The 23526-nt window shown below is 37.5% G+C and overlaps 1 protein-coding gene across 1 annotated transcript; it reads right to left on the reverse strand.

Moving 5' to 3' along the window:
• Positions 1–1473: 1473 nt before the first annotated feature.
• LOC103280494 (protein SSUH2 homolog) lies at positions 1474–21703 on the reverse strand. The gene is made up of 13 exons (XM_008119720.3): positions 21410–21703; positions 18212–18289; positions 17590–17647; positions 15440–15569; positions 12418–12478; positions 11531–11655; positions 9041–9103; positions 8503–8537; positions 7128–7223; positions 6216–6321; positions 5558–5653; positions 4776–4862; positions 1474–2754 (listed from the first exon to the last, which is right to left on the reverse strand). Exons 2-13 carry the CDS (start codon positions 18267–18269, stop codon positions 2614–2616), a joined length of 1056 nt encoding a protein of 351 aa, XP_008117927.2. The 5' UTR covers positions 18270–18289; positions 21410–21703; the 3' UTR covers positions 1474–2613.
• Between the last annotated feature and the right edge of the window lie 1823 nt (positions 21704–23526).

The raw sequence follows: 23526 nt of genomic DNA on the forward strand, positions 1-23526 counted from the left end.
GATTCCACCTGAACATCAGGAAGAACTTCCTCACTGTGAGAGCTGTTCGGCAGTGGAACTCTCTGCCCCAGACTGTGGTGGAGGGTCCTTCTTTGGAGGCTTTTAAGCAGAGGCTGGATGGCCATCTGTCGGGGTGCTTTGAATGCAATTTCCTGCTTCTTGGTTGGGGGTTGGACTGGATGGCCCATGAGGTCTCTTCCAACTCTACTATCCTATGATTCTATAAAACAGTGCTCAGGTTTTCTGATGCTCAGGGCCACCCCCAAATGCTTATATCCACTTGCTGCAACTATATCTTTCTTGGAAATTCACCCTTGAGCCAATGGCTAAAGAACCATCACCAGCTTGAGTCCCACCAACAAAGATACAGACAATGAGAAATCAATCATACATAATCTCTTAATACTAGTACAAGGCCCAAATTGAACAAAACATCTGCCAAGGACTCCATAGAACAGTGGTTCTCAACCTGTGGGTCACCCGACATTTTGGCCTTCAACTCCGGGAAATCCTAACAGCTGTTAAACTGGCTGGGATTTCTGGGACTTGCAGGCCAAAACACCTGGAGACCCACAGGTTGAGAACCACTGCCATAGATTATTACTAATAATGTTTTACAGTATTTTGTGATTATGATACTATTTTAACATACATCTTAAAGTGTAAGGTTCTAGTGCTGACACATCTTTAAAAGAATGAAGCATACCTTCTGTGCCATCCCTACTGTTCTAGAGAAGCAAGCTTTGAGCCCTTCCACACAGCCGTTTAATCCAGAATATCAAGGCAGAAAACCCCACATGATCTGCTTTGAACTGGGCTATCTGAGTCCACACTACCATATAGTCCAGTTCAAAGCAGATATTGTGGGATTTTATTCAGCTGTGTGGAAGGGGCCCTTCTGTCATCCCTGTCATTCTGGAATTTCTATGTATGTTATGGTGTTTGGTCAAACTCCAACTACGTTAGCCTTCTGACTACTGTTTTGTGTTGAAAAGATTACCTCGGCCTTTTTTCAGGTCCCTTACAATGCAGTCCCATGAATGTCTACTCAAAAGTACATCCTATCTTCGCTGGATGAGATTTAGTCTTATGTTTCAGAAGTTCATAACATGCATAGAAACAAGCCAATCTATATACAACTCTGTCCAGTTTGTAAACATTTACTTTGATTTAAAACAAATCAACTTCTGCTTACATAAGGCTCTGTGCATATTACAGCACAAAAACAGGAAAATAACTAGGATAGATTTCTTATTGTGTGTGTACATAAGTAATATGATAGATGTTCTAACCATATTGCAATACTTTTCTTTTTATAAAAACAATGCAATGTCAAGAATTGCTCTCTCAATAGCACAACCAAACAGTTTCATGGTCACAGAGCACACCAGCTTCTTTGAGGGCAGCCCTGTTTTAATTTCAGAGGGAAATGTACTCAGTAACCTAGAATGATATTAAGAATGATGACAGTAATATTTTTTGTAAATTTATTAATAATATTTTTGAAAAGTAGTACCACTAGAAAAATTTAAAAAAACAAACAGTAGGCAATAATATATTATTTGTCCAAAATTACAAAATGTCAGTCACAGTCAGAAGAAAGTTTAGTTTCAACTTAATTTTAAAAAGAAATCTCAATTTATAGAAGGGTTAAATCTAAAATATACACATAAAATAGTAGTTATATAAGAGTCATAAATTAGATATGTACAAAAATACATACAAAATCATATTTACATGAATTAACTTATACAAAAATAAAAATCTGTAAGTGATACATAATCTAAACAATTCTGCCTGCAGAGATCTGGAAACAGTGTCCTTTAAATGGCAATTGTTTTTTTTTATTAGCAGCTGGAAGTTGTTAGAGAAGGAAATAATATTATAGTGTCACTATACCCTCCAATATTTCATAAATGAAAATTAGAAACTGTGTAGCCAAACAACATCAGAGTGTGTGGTCAAGATGGCACACATGATAAGGCACGATGGCTGCAGTAGTTTACTTTTACCTGAGTCTACACAGATGTCTGAAACAAAAAGTAAAGGAATTAACTAAAGATTCTCCTTACAGCTTTGGTCAGGACACTCCTGCTCCCAAAATTTGATTGCATTCTATTTGCCTTCCTCTTCTTCAGGGAAAATATTTATCCAGTACCTCGACTTGCAGATCCTTAAAGGAATAATTGTGCCTTATGAAGTGGTTGGCTAAAAGAAATATTTGATTTCTTGTTCTTAATCTTACTAAGGTATTCCTCAAAATGTAATCCTGTTTCAGAAGGGAGGGATACAGAGAGAAAGAGAGAGAGAGAAGGAAGGATATATAATCTGCTCCATTTCTGACTGTTATATCCCAAAGTGGATTTCTATTGATATCGAACTGGGTATTACAGATTGATATTCCTTAATCGGAATTGGAGTTTTCCACTTTGAGTCTCCTTTGTGGAAGGAAAAATCAGGGTATAAATAAACATAAACATAATACTTTTCTTTATTTGCTGAGCAAAATATGCCTTTTGAGAAAGAACAGTAACCTTCATAGAAACTACTAAGGGAGGAAGAACAATCATGCAAAATTTGTGAACAAGAGAGTTTAGTTGGAAGGTCCATAAATCACATCACAGAGCAGCACCCCCTTTTGGGATAATACTCTGAATACACCTTCTGTTCATTTCCGTAAACGAAGTAAGAATAGTGCTTGCCATGCCACTCATATTCCACTCTGGTAAGGTATAACAATTCAATTGTTTGCTTCTGTAATGAGAAAGAGGGGAAATATACTTATTAATATTAAAACAATGTTATTTACAAAATGTTATTTTTAAAACAACTTATGTCTGGGTCCAGATCTACTACTATCATGAGTCAAAGGCAGCTATGTTGCCAAACCTCTGCAGTAGCAAATTAAAAAAAAATCCAATAGATCTATTGATAGTTGAAAATAGACAGAACATGTTTTTCTGCAATCTGCTTCCTGGGTCTCTGCTAATTTGTCACACTCTTGCAGAGTTTTCTGGCTGGCAAGGCAAAAGAGTAGGAGGTAGTGGCGCCAGAGTGAAAACTGGAGGGGCTTATTGCTCCATTAAGCTGATTTTAATGGGGTTTATTATTCTTATTACCCCCCCCCCATCACTGTGGCGCCCCAGCTGACTTCACTCCAAGTGATGAGCAAACAGTAAACTCATGTCACTCCTGCTGGCCCCTGCACCAAGAACAGGTGGTTCTGCTTTCTACGTCCTGGCAAGGGTGGCCATCCAATTTCAGTGACACTAACCAGTCCGGACTCACTCCCACCTCTGCAGTGATGTTGTGTTTGTGTAGCAGCCTTATTTTATCAGGCTATTTGTTAGAATGTAATGAGAATAGTGCATACTTCCTTTATATAGACAAAAATGAATACCGTATATACTCGAGTATAAGCCGACCCGAATATAAGCCGAGGCACCTAATTTTACCACAAAAAAACCTGGGAAAACATTGACTCCAGTGTAAGCCGAGGGTGGTAAATTTCAGAAATAAAAATAAGATACCAACAAAATTATATTAATTGAGGCATCAGTAGGTTAAATGTTTTTGAATATTTACATAAAGTTCAAATTTAAGATAAGATTGTCCAACTCTGATCAAATCATTATTCTCATCTTCTTCAATGTAAATGTGCTTATTTATCCTTTTAATAATAATAGAGTAAAATAATACATGTAATAATAATAATAATAATAATAATAATAATAATAATAAAAAATACAGGAAAATGATACATGTAATAATAAATAGAGTAAAATAATAAATGCAATAATAATAATAATATCAGAGTGAAATAATAAATGTATTATTATTAATAATAAAAATAGAGTAAAATAAATGTAATAGTAGCAACAATAATAGAGAAAAATAATAAATGTACCATATATTTTCGAGTATAAGCTGACCCAAATATAAGCCAACCAGGACCCTCACCCGAGTATAAGCCGAGACGGGCTTTTTCAGTCTTAAAAAGAGGGCTGAAAAACTAGGCTTATACTCGAGTATATACAGTATATCAGAAATAATGCTATTTTTAAGTACATGTGCAAATAGAATACTACCAGGCATCTCTTATACATCAACAATCTAACTTTATTTTGCTGGACTTCCTTCAGCTACTTAAACATCAACAGACTAATTTTAATTTGCTAGACTTCCTTCTGATTCACTAACATACTCCCAGCCCAGGAAGCCAGCATGGCCCCCTTCCTACTGTCCTTACGGTGGCAGGCTAAATCCTTTTTATTCAGGCTGGCTTTTAAAGAAGAAAGTTTTTAAGACAGGCAGAGCTGTGTTTTATGTAATTTAAATGATTTGTGTATTGCTTTTAACTATGTATTTTAATATTTCTATGTTTTAACCTATTGTAATATTAATATGCATTAGGTTTTAATTCACATGTTATCATTTTTAGTGTTAACTGCTTTGAGCCTCCATTGCTAGAGAAAAAGAGCATAAATATAATAATCATAACAACAAGTTCAAGTTGAGAAATATCTAATTCAGTACAGCTTATCAAACAATCTGATTCACTGAAAGATTGACTGACAACTATGGATACACCCAGTTACATACATACACATGTGCAACATTTTACATGGAAAAATATGGCATGATTATCCAAAGGAAAACCATCTATCCCACATCTCTGTATGGAACAAACAGTGTTATACAAAAAAGACTACAAGTCCACAGATACCTACATCTCCAGTATTAGGGAATGTCTCAGCAAACTTCAGGCTACTCACCTGCCTCCGAATGCTCATTGTGGGTTCAAACCGAGCTTGAGGGTGCTCAATTGCATTCCAGGTGGCAGTTCCATGTTCATGATGCTCCTATGGAGATGTACAGCTTAGGATGGGATTTACAACCTTTCCTGCTCTTAGGCTTGCATTCAGTGTTGGTTATAGAGCAATGCATAGGCATATTTGCTCATGCCCAATTCTTCCTTTCAACTCAAAACCACATTTGCCTCCACTCCACTCCTACATACCTTGGCCCACAGGAATGGGGGAATGTAAGCTTCCCTGTCCTCTAAGGGTCTTTGAAGAATGGTGGGTGCAAAAGTCTTGCCCATCTCCCACTGATCTACCGCTACTGAGGTCAGGAAAAGAGTGGAATCTGATGGCAACACTCCTCCTTTGAAATCCAGTGCAACAAGTGGGCTGTGGGAAAAATTACGTGGAGTTCCAGAAGCTTTCGGGGCCATAGGTTTCTGCATCTCTTACTTTTCAAAATCAAGACATGAACAGAAACCAAGTCTTATAAATAAGACCAAACTGGCAAATATGGCTACACTGTGTAGGCACAAACCACGGCTAATCCCTAAAACAGAAAGACTAACCAGAACTTTTGTGTGCAGTGCAGCTAAGTAAAAGGACGCCAAGATTATGTTCCTTTTGCTTATTTTGAGTGATGTCATGAAAGCTACTTCTGCATTGTCAGGTGTACTTAGTTTACTCCATTCCAAAAACTATGAGGAACTTCACTGGTATTCATACAATGTAGAGATAGTCTTTGCTGTACTCACTTGTCTTCCTGTTATGAACTGAGCTCGGTGTTGTTCAACAGCTCTCCGAGAGACTTCATTTAAGATATTTTCTGAAAAATTCCTAACTGGAGAAACCTATAAAAATATCAACATCAGGAGATATAACTACAAAATTGAATTGTGCCTTATGGAGAGTCTACAAGAGCCATTCCAAAGCAGTCAATAACAAAGGTAGCAGTGTGTTTCTGCATATGTGCAAATTTCTGGGTACACACTTTTCAAGATATTTCTCTCACCCAGAGATTCCTTTGCCCATAAGATGTACAAGCCATTGAAAGTGTCAACTGCTTTTGGCAACCGCTTACTACTGCTACCCACTCTGTCTTATTATGATTAATGATAGTTTTTCATCATCATCACTACTGGCTCTACACAATTTTTAAACATTTGAAAATATTTGGGATATTTGAAAAAATTTTTTTAATGATTTCCTCATTTGAATGTGAAAGAAGAAATATTCCAGTATTTTTGTAAGAGCCACCCACTGCCAAACAGCAAAAGGAGGTAAACAATATTGTTCTGAGGCTAAAGTACATTTCTGATCTAAGAAAAAACATGTATCTTATCAATGTTCAAGTTAGTTTAATTTAATTCACAGACCTCAACATCTTTCATTTGCATTAGAATATTCCATTACCATGCGTTGCTCATCAAATAACATTTCTTGTCCACAAACTTTGTCGAAATGCTTTATTGGAAACCCACTGCCATGATCCATCACATATTCAAAAATGTTATTTTTCCTAGGAAGACAAAAGATAGATATTCTACTGCCAAATAGTTCTGTGCCTTATGTTCACCACAAACCAACAAGAATGCCTTTTTATCAAAAGTTGTTTGGTTGATTGCATTTCATTTAATCAACCCAATCTCTTTCCAGCCTTCAATATGATCAGTATGATCACAAATATGCTGCATTACTTGAGATATCTGTGTATGTATGTGTGTGCCTTCAGGTTATCTGTCAACTTAGGCAAAAATACTCAGATTTGGTTTGCCATTTCTTCCCTCTGAAATACAGCCTACGGCACCTTGTGTTCAGTGGTAGTCTCCTCTTAAAATACTAATCAGGATCCTGTTTGGCTTCCACAATCTGACAGGATCTACTGCTATTCCCCCACATAGTATTAACATATAGCATGAAATTCCCAAATTAACAATGTTTGTAGAATTATATTACCCTGTATCAAACACATTTCTAGAGTAACCAATGGTAATACTATCAGGCACACAAGTTTATCATCTCAATGCCAGAAGGTCTTAATCATACCTCTTTGAAGAGCAGTTGAGCTCCCTTTCTACAACTAATAAATGAAGTGATGCTGACTATCAAAGCAGCTATACTAGCAACAAAACCAGCACGAATTTTCCCCAAACTTCCAAATGAGACCTTTTGTTTCCACTCGCAACCTCTTAACTTTTACTTTAGGAAGTGTCCTGCAATGCTTCCACTCCAGCTGCCCATCACATAACATAAGGACATTTCCTGTGGAAGCTCTTCCTCCAACTGGAGGGGAAGATTTTCAGTTCATTTTCTGATGTGAGTTACCATTTTATTTTTATCTGAAGGTATGTCAGCAGCTTTCCTTTTCCTGCGCATGTGCTGCATCTTGTTCTTCCTGAACCACCACAAGAAGAACACATGCTGGAAGAAAGATGGGAAATCAACTAATTATTGTTGAAAGGCATAGATGCAGCAAGATCTGAAGATCTTCATTGTGGAAGTAAACTGATTATACTGAAGAAATAAATAAAAAAGGCATTTCTTCAAAATAAAGGACCATGGTTCTTGTTTTAGATAGTATAATTATTTCTTCAGAGTGAAATGGGCTTCATTTATTTATAAAAACTCATAATGGTGACTCCTATTCACAATTTGTAGTTTTGAGAGAAAATATATTAACAGAAGTATTTTACAGATGGATGATGATGATGATAATAATAATAATAATAATAATAATAATAATAATAATAATAAAAAACTTTATTTCTAGACTGCCCTCTCTTCGAGAAGAGACTCGGGGGATTTACACACAGAAAAAAGGCAAACATTCAATACCCAAAATAATACAAACACATCAAAAATCAAAGTGATACACAATAATAACAGTAAACTTATAGCGAAATAATTAAAACAGCATAAAATAATCCAATAGACATGATAACACTAATAACATGAATTAACATTAAAACATATACCCTGTAAGATAAATAAATACATTAGAAATGGCTATTATAGATGTTCACTTAAAATATGGCATAGCCGCCAAGAGGTGAAAATAGATTTGCCAGCAATCTGATGGAATTAATTTAAAGTGTCCTAGTCCTCCTCCTCCCCATAAACTAATGTGCATAAGTGCATTTTCAAGAGTTCTTTAAAGGAGAGGAAGGTGGGGGCTGTTTTTATTTCTTTAGGAAAAAAGTTTCAGAGATGGGGAGCGATCACAGAGAAGGCCTCCTTTCTCGTTCTCACCAGCTGCACTTGGGATGGGGGTGGGATAGAGAGCAGGGCCTCCTCCGATGACCGCAGGGCTCATGAGGGCCTATACGGGGAGATGAGATCAGACAAAAACATAGTGTTTTGTAGTGGTGTGAAGAAGGCTGGCACCAATATCTGACCAAGTAAAATGCAATCCGATTTATATGTAGGTAGTATCTAACTCCCGCAAAGAGCCAATATAGTGTGGTATTTTTAATGGTGGACTAGAACTCCAAATACCAGGGTCCAAATCTTCACTCAGCCATGGAAATCTCAGTTTTAAAGGAAGATCACCTCCAAATGAATTTTGCCAATAAAACTCTATAAAACTCACCATAAGCTGTATTCAATTTGAAGGCAAATGACAAAATGGCTACAAATTTAGCTTGTATTATAAAATAACTGGGCTCACAAAAGCATCTGTTGTGGTGAAAGATGTGCATACCTGGTTGTTTGTTGATCTCCAATGGTGCTATCCACCTGGGGAAAATGATAGATGGGATACAAATCAGTTAAGTTTTGAACTTCTAAATATCTTTACCAGGCTGTCTCATATAAAGACTTTTAAATTGTTGTTACTTGTGGTTAGAATAAAAACGGCCCAAAGAATACTCTCATTTCTATTAACATCTGGTTATGGAGGTCATAATATTAGACATCAAAGGGAAATTCAAATGTATTTGAAAAATGGTCAAAGATAAGTTTTCCAAGTGTAAAGAAAGCCTGACAAGAAGAATGATGGATGAATAATAATCTGCTTGTATTGTTTTTGAAACCTTTCCATGAATGCTCTCTGTGTAAAAAAACACATATATTAATTATGTGTAGAATAAATCCTGAATCACAAACAGTCTTAGGAAATTGTGATGAAACCAATCAAGGTCTTTCTCACAGAGAGGTGAAAATGGCTAAAATTACTTGTTCTTTCCTTCAAGGAATAAATTAGTTAATAATACATCCCTACTTGATGTACCACTACTTACCCGTCCACTTCCATGACAATGGCCGCAGGTAACTTTACCCCGACCATGGCACCTTCCACAAACCTTAGATGAAAGGAAGAAGTGTATAACTGTATAACTGCATTTTATTGTGATTTATTTTCTGACGAGTATAACTACCCGGACTTGCCCCCATGTAAGCCGCCCCGAGTCTCTTCGGGGAGATGGAGGCGGGGTATAAAAATTAAGTTGTTGTTGTTGTTCGTGCAATAAAACAGGTTTGCCTTTTTATATGGATTTAAAAGACCAGATGTATGCCTCCTACAGCACCTCTAATAACATCACTCCTCCTGTGACTAATATATAAGGTAACAGTTACAACATTATTCCTTTAAAAGTGAGTGGCTATTATTATTCCTGGATCAATACAACATATCCAAGTGATGGTTTAGCAAATTCTCATTGATTCAACCTGTTACCCTAGCTGTGATTAACAATCATAACTACTACTCATGTATAAGTCTAGACATTTTAGTCCAAAAATCAACCACAAAAACCTGTGTTGTCTTATCCATGGGTCAATGTTAATAGTGTACCTTAATTCTTATTTTAAAAAGAAACCTTCACTGAGTAGAGTGGTGAAAGGGGGAGACCTAATCAAAGCAGCAACTCCCTCAATTCTCCGCACTGCAGGGTCAGTTCTGGCTGTTTGAATATCTGGTGGAGAAGTGATGGCAGTAAGCCACCTCTCCTCTCACCCTCTTAACTTATGAAAAGTCATATCAAAAGCCATAATTTTGGCCCCCAAACCAAACCCTTGAGGTACATGAGGTCAATTTATACACATGCAAATATATAGTACTGTATATCTTTCAATATATATTTTCCTTCTGATTTCTTTGAAGCTTGTTGTCTTCTACATCTGTATATTATTATTACTACTACTTATTTATGTATGTATTTATTTACAGTATTTATACCCCACCCTTCTCACCCTGAAGAGGACTCAGAGTGGCTTACAGTATGCACATATGACAAACATTCAATGATTATACAATTAACAACGACAAACACAAACAGAGATAAAGGCAGTTTTTACAATCTTATTTCTAGCATCTTGGTGGCTGTGCTTGACTATGGCAACGGGGGGGGGGGGGGGGTTGCTGTCACTCCATCTTCCATGCCAATGAGCTTTCTGGTAATTCAGAGCACCATAATTACTATACCACTAAAAGTAGTACCTATTTTATCTACTCGCATTTTTGCATTCGACCTGCTAGGTGGGCAGGTGAGCTGGAGCTAATGGCAGGTGACTACTCCGACCCGGGCACGAACTGCCGAACTTTCGATTGGCAGGATATTTCTACAGCACAGAGGATTAGCCTGCTGTGCTGAGCCTGGCTCCATACTACTACTATTACTATTATTATCATTTTATTTATATCTCGATTTATCTTTCTAAAAAGAGACCCAAAGCAGCTAACACTAAAAACAATACAATATATAAATTTGAATTTAAAAAACATACAAACACTAAAATAAGATTAAACATCAAAAACTATTAAACATAAAAGTTAAAGCCATTAACTCTCACCATTTTCATCAGCTCTAATTTCTAAGAGCTCTGTAATGCTACTACTACAATCTTTACACTGTTATTTTGTATATACGAGGGTTATCCAGAAAGTAAAGTTATAAGACTTTTAAAAAATACAAAGAATGAATATATTTTAATAAAACTAACATGGATTATAGCATAGGTATTACATTATTTTTCCACATAATCACCATTCAGTTCACAGAATCTCCCTCTGCCTTTTTGAGCCAGTTCATCGCTTTGATTTTCACCTACTTATGTCGTTGGAAAAGTGTTTTCTACCCAGGTTTGACTTCATTTGGTTGGGATGTTTTACACCACCCCTCTCACAGCCCAATCTTGCACTTAGTGACTATAATCTGATCACTAAATTGAAGGAACACCTAGGTAGAAAACACCTTTTCAATGATAGCAAGGTGAAAATTGAAGTGACAAACTGGCTGAAAAAAGTGGAGGGAGATTCTATGACACAGGCATCAAAAAAACTCATCCCACGGATGACAAAATGTATTGAACTGAATGGTGATTATGTGGAAAAATAATGTAAGACCTATGCTATAATCCATGTAAGTTTTATTAAAATATATTCATTCTTTGCATTTAAAAAAAATCTTGTAACCTTATTTTCCAGATAACCCTCATAATATTAAGAAAGAAAAAGGAAAATATATCTTCTAATCCAGTGATTCCCAAACTTTGGTCCTCCAGGTGTTTTGGACTTTAACTCCCAGAAGTTCCTGCTGACTTGGCCAACATTCAGGAATTCTGGGAGCTGAAATTTGGAGGACAACCATTTGGGAACACCTGTTCTAAACCATGGAAATACTGGGCCTGTTGTGCCACTAACGTCTTCTCAAAGTTAATCCCAATTTGCTTTTTGGAGTCATCAATATTTTTCATCTGCACCACAATTTCCCCTTATGTTTATTCATTACCTTTACTGATGATGTACGGGGTACCATGACTTTCTTCTTCTGTTCTTTAAACATGGGAGAAACCTCCACTTGGACATCCCAAGGGTAAGGAGCATGGGCCCGCAGACTGGGATCAACAGGTTCATCTGAGAAAGAGGACAACTGCTTTGGGTTTTCTGATATCTCATACTATCGATCACATGGCAATGACCACATTCAAACATAAAGCAACAGATCCTTGGCCCAGCACTTTTAAAACCTTAGTAAGAATGTAAAGAATACTTTCAAACCTTCTGCTAAAAATAATACAATTAAAAATAATGTATTTGAGATTTTTTTTTACATTTCGGAAATGTCTGTAAAATATTACATTTACACAAAATAGACTTTGAGGTGTAAAACTCTTACATTTTCCCTCATTCACGAAAAAATGCCAGTAGCTTTTAATTTTCTTTTGCTGTTTTGCACGTTTTCAAAAACTTCACTGCACTCACACAAAACAAAGAAAACATCTTTGTGAGAGGTTTTAATAATTGAGATACGCTTGCATAAAATGTGAGTACCTTTTTCTACTGCCAGAATTCTGTCACAGTCCTCCAAAGAAAGGATTCTGAAATAACCTTGCAAAATACAGACAACCCTCTATATCTGTGGATTCTATACCAATACTAAGTAAACAATAATATGAATGCCAGATTTTGAGTGGAGGACAAGGATTGAGAATACAAAGGCCATAGACCTGGCCTCTACTAATGATCTTGTGAAATAATATAGTATGTGTCCTATCAAACTCCAGTGTTGTTCATACTGGTGATTAATTATGGCAACTTTGTAGAAAAACAATTATTGGATATTGTGTTCAAAGTACTAGAAGGACACATATTATTAAGTAATATAGTAACACTTACCCCTATAAGGTACTGTCTTCCATTTACAAGTCCTTGATTCACTGAAAGTCTCCAAACGATACTAGGAAAATATTTTGAAATGTTAGAACATGGATCAATACAAAAAAAGTGGCTAGTTATTTTTCTAGCTGTTTATAAGGAAACGAGCTCTGGATGACAATAATTTCTTATGAAATAAACTGTCATCTTTCATATTTCTGAAGGCTGCTGTCATAAAAGCATGAAAGGAAAAAAGTTATGTGCTATAATGCAAACATGAAAGATACAGATTGAAAATAAATAGGAAAGAACCACATAGCCATAAGAACAAGTTATACTGAATATTTTAAAAAGCCAGTAGTTGATACTGCGAAAGTGATTAAGTGAAGTCAAATGGTTGTTCCTGCCAGCCTTTCTGTCCTCAACAAATACTATGGTTTGGAAACCTCTACTGCCCCCTTGACATGAAATCTAATGGTCACTACCATTCAAAATCAATCGGGAGTCACAATCACAAATCTATGTTTTCAGGATCTGGTAGGAAACTTCAGAAAGCTAAAGGAATAATTGTGGTGTTTGTTTCCAAAAGTATTAAATACAAATAAATTAATTAATGAAAACTGGGTTATAAGTGACAGTACATTGTTGACTAAGTAGAAGAAAATTATGTACAGATAAAAGCTATCAAAATGTATCAAATCACTTTGGTACAGGTCTTGGAACATTGCATTTTATAGCCAAAGAATTGATATCCTCAACATGTTTTTTTAAAATTCCTTTCAAATTTGTTCAGATGAGTTTGGTACTTTTTGGAAACAAACTCCGCAATTGTCCCCCAACTTCTCAATAACCTGAACATAGATACTATATGTATATATGCCCACACACCTTAGTTTTATTCAGAGCCATGCTCAAAATGGTGAAGATGGTAATATATTGTCACTTCCTACCACCATCATGAGACAGACACAGAAGAAAAATGGAACTACTTACAGTACTTGGTATTCAGGGGTAGCACATGGGGATATTTTCATGTATTTAGGGGAGTTTTTGCGTGGCTTTGGAACAAAAATCCCTCAAAAACCAGGCCAATATGTTGTTATTGCTATTGTTGTTGTGGTTGTTGTTGTTGTTGTTGTTGTTATTATTATTATTATTATTATTATTATTATTATTATTATTATTATTAACAATAACTGGGGGTTGGGGATTATCATTCACAGCAGAACAGCCATCGTGCCTAGGTCAGTGGGGAGGATAAGCATTTCCACTACCTGCTACTGTCATATCTTTGAAAGAAACATAAGAACAGACAGGCATATCTCCATCTTGCCTACATCCAGTAGCTGATGGGTAGCCTCAACTAGAGCATGGCCATTGAACCAATAGTTCCATTGTGAATTAGTACCTATGTAAATACAATCATTTCATTGTAGCCACTCTGGTCCAGGCAACCAATAGGCTTTTAGCCTCAGTTGCCCAATGTTACAGTTCATTCACACAGTAGTGTTGTGCAATTACTGCTTAACACTATGAATATAAATATATGGTCCATCTCCTCAATGTAGGATTTCAAGTCTGGATTTAAAAGACCAAGCAGAAAGCAACAGGCAGCTGTTGACATAACTTAAGAAGTCAAACCAATAAGCTTTTTCCCCCTTCAAGCTAATAATAATAATAATAATAATAATAATAATAATAATAATAATTACTAACAACAACTTTATTTGTATTCCGCCCTAGCTCCCCAAGGGGGCTCAGGGTGGATTCCAACATACGAAGGCAAATACTCAATGCTTCCATAAAACAAACAGATACTGACCTAAAATCCCAGAAAACCCCACATATGAAAATAATATAAAGACCTAACATCATACTGAAACCTAACATCAGTAAATTAAACTTATCATCAATAAATTAAACTACACATAGACAAACAAAATTATATAATGACATAAAACTCTGAACAAACATCTATAATTAATTTTCAACAGCTAACTAGCATTCACAAAATGGTGTAGGTTGGTTGTGTAGTCAAAAGATGGTCATTGGGCTGGTGTGGACAAAGAAAGCCCAGATACAGAATAGTTCTCAACCAGGGGACAGAAATGATCTCTCATTATCTAATCCTTCTCCTCTCCATATGCTAGTGAGCAAAAATAGGTATTCAGTTGTTTTTTAAAGGAGAGGAGGGAGGGGAGCAGCTTTATTTCTTTAGGGAGGGAGTTCCAGAGGTGGACTTAAACCTCATTTTATTGACTTTGAACTTTGATTTGCTACTGCTTGCATATAATCTACAATAAACAGCTTGCTTGCTTATATTCTGGGGCTCCAGTGTGGTTTTGAGGTGCCTCTGCAGCCTAGGGGCACAACACCAGCCGTATTTAAGATGGCGGTGGGACTGAGAGCAGGGCCTCCTCTGCTGACCGCAGTATCCAAGCTAGTTTGTAAGAGGAGAAGTGATTAGTAAGTAGCCTGGATCCGAGCCATTTAGGGTGCTGGTAATAACCAGCACTCTGTATTTAGCCTGGAAGCAGACCAGCTGCCAGTGGAGCTGCCGCAACATGGGCGTGGATATCTCCCTGTACAGAGCTCCTGTTAGCAACCTGGCTACTGAACAACAACTTCAAGAACTCCCCAGTCAATCCTGGGAAATGTAGTGCAAAAAATGTTCCCAATCTCTGTAATAAAGTCATTAGTTCAATCATCCTACTGAAAAGGATGCATCCTGAAGCTGAAAGAAGGAGAGTGTTTCCTACGAATGTGTTCAAAAAGTTACTGGACAGCTACCTCTTGGGATGCTTTTGCTGGAGATTCCGCATTTGAGGAGAAGACTGGATTCAATGACCTCTTCCTCACCAAACACCAGAACAGGGTTAAGCCACTTCAAGATGTTAAAAACTAAGCACTAAAAGCCAATATGGTATACATTGTATCCATTAAAATTTAATGTCACATAGGAAGCAGCTGTATTATTTTTTTTAAAAAAATACAAGTGTACTATGATATGATCATATACAGGAGTTCAGATTATTTTACTCACTCTGTATGTATTTAATGACTTGGAATCAGAAATCACCATCTCTTTGGCTGGATCTTTGCTGTAGCAGCATTGACTTGCTGCATATTGAGCAAACACTTCTTTAGCAACATCTTCTGAAATGGCAGTAGCACTGCAGAAAAGGGAAGAAAATAAGCAGCAATGAAAGGACAAACCACAGTTTGAAACCATGCACTGTTAAATGTAACAGGTGATCAAAATGAATACCGGTAATTCTTACACCAATGCCGATACCCTTCTGATACCAGCTTCAGGAAATACATCAAATACATCTAGAGCCAATACTGTCTGCATGATTCCAATAAATAGTATTTACAAAAAGGCTACTGTCTTCAGAGCAGTCCCCGAATTGCAAACATCTGCCTTACAAACATCTCATTGTAAAGAATGGGGATGAGAGAACAGGAAGGGAAATGAATTCCTGTTATAGTCTCTCCATTAAGATCACTAAGATCCAAACATGACAAACACTATTAAAAGGACCCCCAGAGCATGAGTAACAGAACTGTGTGATGTATCCTTCAGGCCTTTGTTGTAAAAGTTGTTAACAGCATGGAGAGGGAAGAGGAGCTTTCTTCATGTTGCAAGAGCAGAAAATGTTCTGACAGCTTTTGTCAAACAAAGAATCATTTGATTGCCCACATCACTGATGTGGCAAATCTTATTCATTTTGATGTTATATGGCAGTGTAGATGGGACACTAGTCTCATCCTCTTCTTATATCTATCAGACCAGGGATTATAAGCATTTGGTTTCCCCAAGAAGCAGGAACATATATACATATGTGATGGCAGTGTAAATATGTAAGCAATATTTGGGGAAAGGTTTTTAGGGAGACAGAGGATATAATGAACATTAAAATAGAAAAAAGTCCTAGTATAGCTTTATTATCATTATGTAACAATAAACAGCTGAAAAAAAGAGAAAAAGAAAGCGATATCAAATTTGTTAACAATAGCAAGACAGCTTATAGCAAGAATTGGAAAAGAGAAATAAATATACAAATTGAAGGATGGTATAAGGAAGTGTGGAAATTGGCAATAAATGATAAGCTGACGTGTAAATTAAAAGTTAAAAGAGGGATAAAAGTAGTTTTAATGATGTCTGGAGAAAAATTATTGAAAGAGGATTCAAAAAGAAAGATGGAAAGTTATCTCCACAAGAGAAAATGAAATTTTGGACAGATGATATATAAAAGAAGTGGCTGAGAGGGAGGAGAGCACGGTGGCGAGGGATAGAAAATATGTATAAGTATGAAAGCAACAGCAGATGCAAAAGAATGGTGTATTGTATTGTAGATTGTATTGAATATTATGTGTCTGCAGTATAACAAATGATGCATAACAAATGTATTGAAGTATGATAAAATAAATAAAAATATTTTTAAAAATAAACATGTGGCCTCCCAAACACTTTGGTGCCATCTGCACTGCCATATAAAATCCAGATTATCTGCTTTGACCTGGATTATATGGCAGTGTAGACTCATATAATCCAGTTCAAAGAACATAATATGAATTATCTGCTTTGATAATCTGGATTATATGGCAGTGTAGAAGGGGCCTTCAAATCATGCAATACTTCATTGTTAGTTCTGTTGGCTAGAGATAATGAGAGATGCAATCCAGTAAAATTGGAAAGGCCAAAAGCAGCAAGCGCCCACTGCACAGCAAATGGTAAGCAGTGATAGAAAGTCACAGGAGAAAAATAATATTGGCAGCCACTCCCCCTTTTCCACAAACATACAGGGAGAAGCAATCCACACACAGAAGCACTCCTGTGAAACCCAAATTTCCCTCACCTATAGCTTGTGTACAGGATAGAATTTCATCAATGCAGAAAAGAAAAAGACTAAAAATCCAGTTCTAGAAGAATAAAGAATATAAGTAAAGATAAAAAAAACCAGCCTTATTTGTAGAATCAAGGAAGGTGACATTGCTCTGATTTAAACAAAGACAGTAAATCCTGGGCAACTAATTATTTTGTTCATTTATATCCCAGTTCAAGGTGGATAACAACATATCTAAAACAGTACCGATTAAAAGTTATAAGGTCCTATGTTTTCTTTATCAAATCAACCTTGGACACCAACTAAACAAAAACTAATATTAAAGGAACTGTATCCATCTTACCTCCAGTTCCTTTGGCTTGTGGGTTGTTCACCTTCATGAGAACGGAACTGGTTTACTTCTATAAAAGAAGAAGTGACTGTGAGAGAAGCAATGGTGTATTTATTTACTCTATATTGTGAGGAGCAACGTGCTAAATAGATCTGCTTTTTCTGTCTTTCTGAGAATAACTGGGAAAGCACACAATGCAATCAACATAGATTATTCATTTTACTAAATAACACAAAACAAGATATTCTAAGCAGGCAAAAAACAGTAGGGAGTAGAATATTCAGAACTAGCATGTTGTCTTTCCTGAAGCAATTGCAGGTTATGGCTAGAATAGTTTGGATAGAATAGAAGAAGAAACTTGAAAACATTGAAAGTTAAACAGAATATCATACTAAGCATACAAGATGAAAAATATTGTATAAGACACCGATACCCAGGAATGCACCAACAGCTGAGCTGATATTTCTTATAAATACCATATTGATTGTTCTTTTTTTAGTTTCATATTTGCTATAAATATATTGATCAATTGTTGGTACATATTTCTTTTGTTTATGTGATTGCCTTCTCTGTTATTTGGATATTGCCCATTTGTTGTAGAATAGAAGAAGGCTAGCATTCGAAATATACTTGCCACCACTGGTCACATCTTCATAGAGAGGAGGTGCAAAAGATCCTGGTATTTGAGTCATATCTACAGCAGGGATAAAACCTACAATATGAAGAAAAGCAACCTGTCACAGGGTGAAAGTTGGCATCACTGTACTATCAAAAGTGCTTCTTGCTGAACATACAGAGTATGCAAATGGGATCATGCGTGATGTGGAGGAATCTTACAGGAGTAGCTGACAGCTACTTGTCAGAAGATTGTATTTCCCCTGCACTGTCAAAAGTGTTAAGTCTTTGTAACTCAAGCCCCTTCTACATTACCATATAATTCAGCTCAAAGCAGATAGTCTGGGTTTTATTTGGCAGTGTAGAAGGGGCCTTGTTCTCATAGCCATATGCAGAACAATTGTGCAGTCTTCAGCCCCTTCCACACAGCTGTATAAAATCCACATTGAATTGGATTATATGGCAGTGTGGACTCAGATAATCCAGTTCAAAGCAGATATTGTGGATTATCTGCCTTGATATTCTGGGTTATATGGCTGTGTGGAAGGGTCCTCCTTCTATGGAGGTTTTTTGAGCAGAGGCTAGATGGTCATCTGTCGGGAGTGCTTCAACTGTGTATTTCTGCATGGCAGAATGGGGTTGGAGTAGATGGTCCTTGGAGTCCTCGTGGACAACAAGTTAAACATGAGCCAACAATGTGATGCAGCAGCTAAAAAAGTCAACGGGATTCTGGCCTGCATCAATAGGGGTATAGCGTCTAGATCCAGGGAAGTCACTCTCCCCCTCTATTCTGCCTTGGTCAGACCACACCTGGAATACTGCGTCCAATTCTGGGCACCACAGTTGAAGGGAGATGTTGACAAGCTGGAAAGCGTCCAGAGGAGGGTGACTAAAATGATTAAGGGTCTGGAGAACAAGCCCTATGAGGAGCGGCTTAAAGAGCTTGGCATGTTTAGCCTGCAGAAGAGAAGGCTGAGAGGAGACATGATAGCCATGTACAAATACGTGAAGGGAAGTCATAGGGAGGAGGGAGCAAGCTTGTTTTCTGCTGCCCTGCAGACTAGGACACGGAACAATGGCTTCAAACTACAGGAAAGGAGATTCCACCTGAACATCAGGAAGAACTTCCTCACTGTGAGGGCTGTTCGACAGTGGAACTCTCTCCCCCGGGCTGTGGTGGAGGCTCCTTCCTTGGAGGCTTTTAAGCAGAGGCTGGATGGCCATCTGTCGGGGGTGCTTTGAATGAGATTTCCTGCTTCTTGGCAGGGGGTTGGACTGGATGGCCCATGAGGTCTCTTCCAACTCTACTATTCTATGATTCTACGATTCTATGAGTCTCTTTCAATTCCAGGATTCTATGATACATCTTCTGATGGCACTCCAAACCCCATAACAAATCATCATCATCATCATCATTTTTATTTATATCCCTGGAAGATCCCAGGGCTCGCGCTAGTTCATAAGGAGAGGTATGGTCGCACAAATAGGCTGGACCTGAGTTGTGTAGGGCTTTATAGGCGATAACCTGCACTTTGAATTGGGATCAGAAACATATAATGGAGCTCTTTTAGCAAAGGGACAGTATGCTCTCTGTAATTTGCAATAGCAAGCCCCACCATCAAAACCTTTGTGCTAGGCTCTGCAATACAGGTTCTTGGCCAATGAATTAATGAATACACAGCACAGTGTTTGCAGAAATAGATATCAGTACATATCTTACGCAATTTATGTCCTGCAGGAAAAAAAGGTTTCATTACATATATAGTCAACATATGTCTTTATAGTGGTGTTTATGGGGAAGTGTCACCAGAAGTTAACCATTAACACAATACACATTTTTTTTTACTGGTGTATCATCCATGAAGAGAAACATACAACTGTTACAAAACCAAATACACTGGACCCCTTTTGTATGATACCATGTTCTCCTTATGCTTCCACTTTAGATGGATTATATAGCAGTTAGTGCTATCATTCGTGTAATGTGAATGGACCCCTGGACTATTAAACTTCAAATATCTTAGGCCTTGTAACAATTACTACATTTGGCAATATCAACAATCATGGGAGGAGTATTTCCCTTTAAAAATAAAACATTCAAAAGCATGACATGAAATCTTCCACAGAGTTGTTCCCAAATAATGTACATCAGTCTGAACACAATACAGTCTAGAAGCATGTGTGCCGCAGTCCCAAACAAAACCTCAAAGGTTAACAACCTTTTAAACATTTTTAAATAAGGAAGTTATATTGCAACAATCCATTAGATCTGGTTTACATTTATATTTCGCCTCCCCCTCAAAGAGTCCAAAAAACTATACCTGGCTCTCTTTCCCCACACTTACTAGGTGTCTAGTATATACTAGCGTCTAGTATATTTTAAAAAGGAAAAGAAGTCATATTTGCAACCTGACTCCACTAAAGGCTAAAGGCTTCCACTCAATATACCTTGCTGTATGTGTTGACACATTCATCAATTACATGAGCAACCCAAGATTTATTGGTATATGTGGTAAGCAGACCCATACTATATATATAAGACAGGTAAATTAGCAAGCACGGGTCTTAACAGCTTGACCATATGAAAATAGAAAATTATTCAGTATGTGTTTGCTAATAACTCACACAAAGTTCAAGGAGAAGACTTAGGACCCTTTCAAACTGACCCTATACAGATCTGATCCCAGGTTTTCTGTTTTAAACTGGATTATATGAGTCCACACTGCCTGATAATCCAGGATAAACAGAAAACCTGGGATCAGATCCTGGGATATAGGGCCTGTGGGGAAGGGCCCTTAGGATGGATCTACACTGCCCTATATCCCAGGATCTGATCCCTGAATATCTGCTTTGAACTGAATTATATGAGTCTACACTGCCAGATAATCTGGGATAAAAAAGAGATAAAACTGGGATCAGATCCTGGGATGTAGGACAGTGTAGATCCCTTTAACTGTCATAGCTCAACGTTGTGGAATGTGGAAGTTGCAGTTTTTGACTTCTCTGTCAAAAATTACTAAAGGACAGCTTCCAGGATTCCCTAGAATTGAGCCATGAGGGTTCAACTGGTATCAAACTGCAATAATCATACAGTAGAGATCTATCTTCACCCAGGAACATGCAACACAGAGATACAGTCCTTAGCGGGTGGGACAGAGCTAGAAACAAATCAGCCAGCGCTAAGATAAAGAGGCAGAAGATGGGCCAGTTTTCTTACCCCTTCCTGGGTGCTGCTTGGAGAGAAAAACGAAATCCAAGTTTGATCTCCTGGAAGGCACTCTTTAATTTAATGCCTTCCAGTCCAGGCTGGGCTCCCCAAGGGCTTCCTGTGTTGGGGAAACCCCCTTGAAGCCACTCCTTTCAACTCCTCGCGGAGGGAAATCTGACCTTCGGTAAACCTTTCCTGTATCAACAATCCCCGCCCGGACTCAGAGGATCATTTGCTGCCTTGAAACCAAGGAGGGACGGAGAAAAGGGCTGGTCCTTGTTGCAGCTCCTTCCTGGAAAGGTGGAAAAAGAAAGTAGGGCGTGTCCCGGCGTGTGCTAGAGGCCCCTTCTTTGGAGGCTTTTAATTAGAGGCTGGATGGCCATCTACAGTAGAGTCTCACTTATCCAACATAAACTGGCCGGCAGAATGTTGGATAAGTGAATATGTTGGATAATAAGGAGAGATTAAGAAAAAGCCTATTAAACATCAAAATAAGTTATGATTTTACAAATTAAGCACCAAAACATCATGTTATACAACAAATTTGGCAGAAAAAGTAGTTCATTACACATTAATGCTATGTAGTAATTACTATATTTACGAATTTAGCACCAAAATATCATGATATATTGAAAACATTGACTACAAAAATGCGTTGGATAATCCAGAACGTTGGATAAGTGAGTGTTGGATAAGTGAGACTCTACTGTATAAGGGAAGCTTTCAATGCGATTTTCCTGCTTCTTGACATGGGGTTGGACTGGATAGCCCACACAGTCTCTTAGTTCCAACTCTATGATTCTAGGATGCTATGGAGTCCTAAGGCTCCTTCTACACTACCAGATAATCCAGTTCAAAGCAGATAATTTGGATTTTGGGTTGCTGTGAGTCTTTCAGTCTGTATTGCCATGTTCCAGAAGCTTTCTCTCCTGATGTTTTCCCCACATCTCTTGACAGGCATCCTCGGAGTTTGTGAAGTATGTTGGAAAATAGGCAGGGAGAATTATATATCTGTGTAAGGTCCAGGATGGGAGAAAGAACTCTTGTCTGTTGGAGGCAGGTGTGGATGCTGTAACAAGCAGACAAGAGTTCTTTCTCCCACCCTGGACCTTACACAGATATATAAACCTCCCTTGCCTAGTTTCCAACATATCTCAAAAACTCTGAGGATGCCTGTCAGAGATGTGGGGGAAACGCCAGGAGAGAAAGCTTCTGGAACATGGCCATATAGCCTGGGAAATTCACAGCAACCCAATGATTCCAGCCATGAAACCCTTTGACAATACATTAAATCTGGATTTTATATGGCAGTGAAAAAGGGGTCCTAGGAACTGTAGTGTGTCCTCTAGCTTTCATTGTCAAAGATGGCAAAAGACCTTGAGAATCTACAACTTCCATGACGCCATAAGCATTGATGCATAGCAGTGAAAGTGGAGTCAAACTACATTACATCTACAGTGTAAATGCCCCCTAAGCCATCAGACCACCTACTACAATGCAGCCCGAGCCCTGCCATATGCACAAGGGAGGACCTGCTTACAGAGGTACCAGAGGCACTCTCAAGTGGCCAGCTTCTGGTCAAAAAATCTTTTTAGTATAATCCCAGTTTTTAATTTTGTTCATGGTTTATATATTCTAACTCTATTTTAAATTCGATTCTGACACAATAATAATAATAATAATAATAATAATAATAAACTTTATTTATACCATCTCCCCAACGGGGACTCGGGGCGGCTTACATGGGGCCATGCCCAGAACAATACAATATAAAACAACAAATCATAATGCATTAAATAGATAAATAGATAAATAAATAAACCCTAAGCCATCTTGTCAACAGCCCTGCTTTTGGAGCAGGATTGTAATTGTTTTAATCCAGGTCTTCCATTTTTTCCCATTGCCTTCCTCATTATCAAGTATTATTGCCAAATATTATTGTCTTCTCGTGATAAGTTGCAAGTTCAATAATCTCATATTAGTCATCTAGGGAGAGTTTGGACTTGATTTGCTTGATATGCTCACATACCCACCCATCTTTCGTTTTGTCAGTCTGTAATAGCCACATAACTTTTTCTCAGCATTACATTTCAAAGGAATTGTTTTTTCCCCTTTCAGCTTGCTTC

Source organism: Anolis carolinensis, chromosome 2 (genome assembly GCF_035594765.1).
Source record: "Anolis carolinensis isolate JA03-04 chromosome 2, rAnoCar3.1.pri, whole genome shotgun sequence".
Lineage (NCBI taxonomy): Eukaryota > Metazoa > Chordata > Lepidosauria > Squamata > Dactyloidae > Anolis > Anolis carolinensis.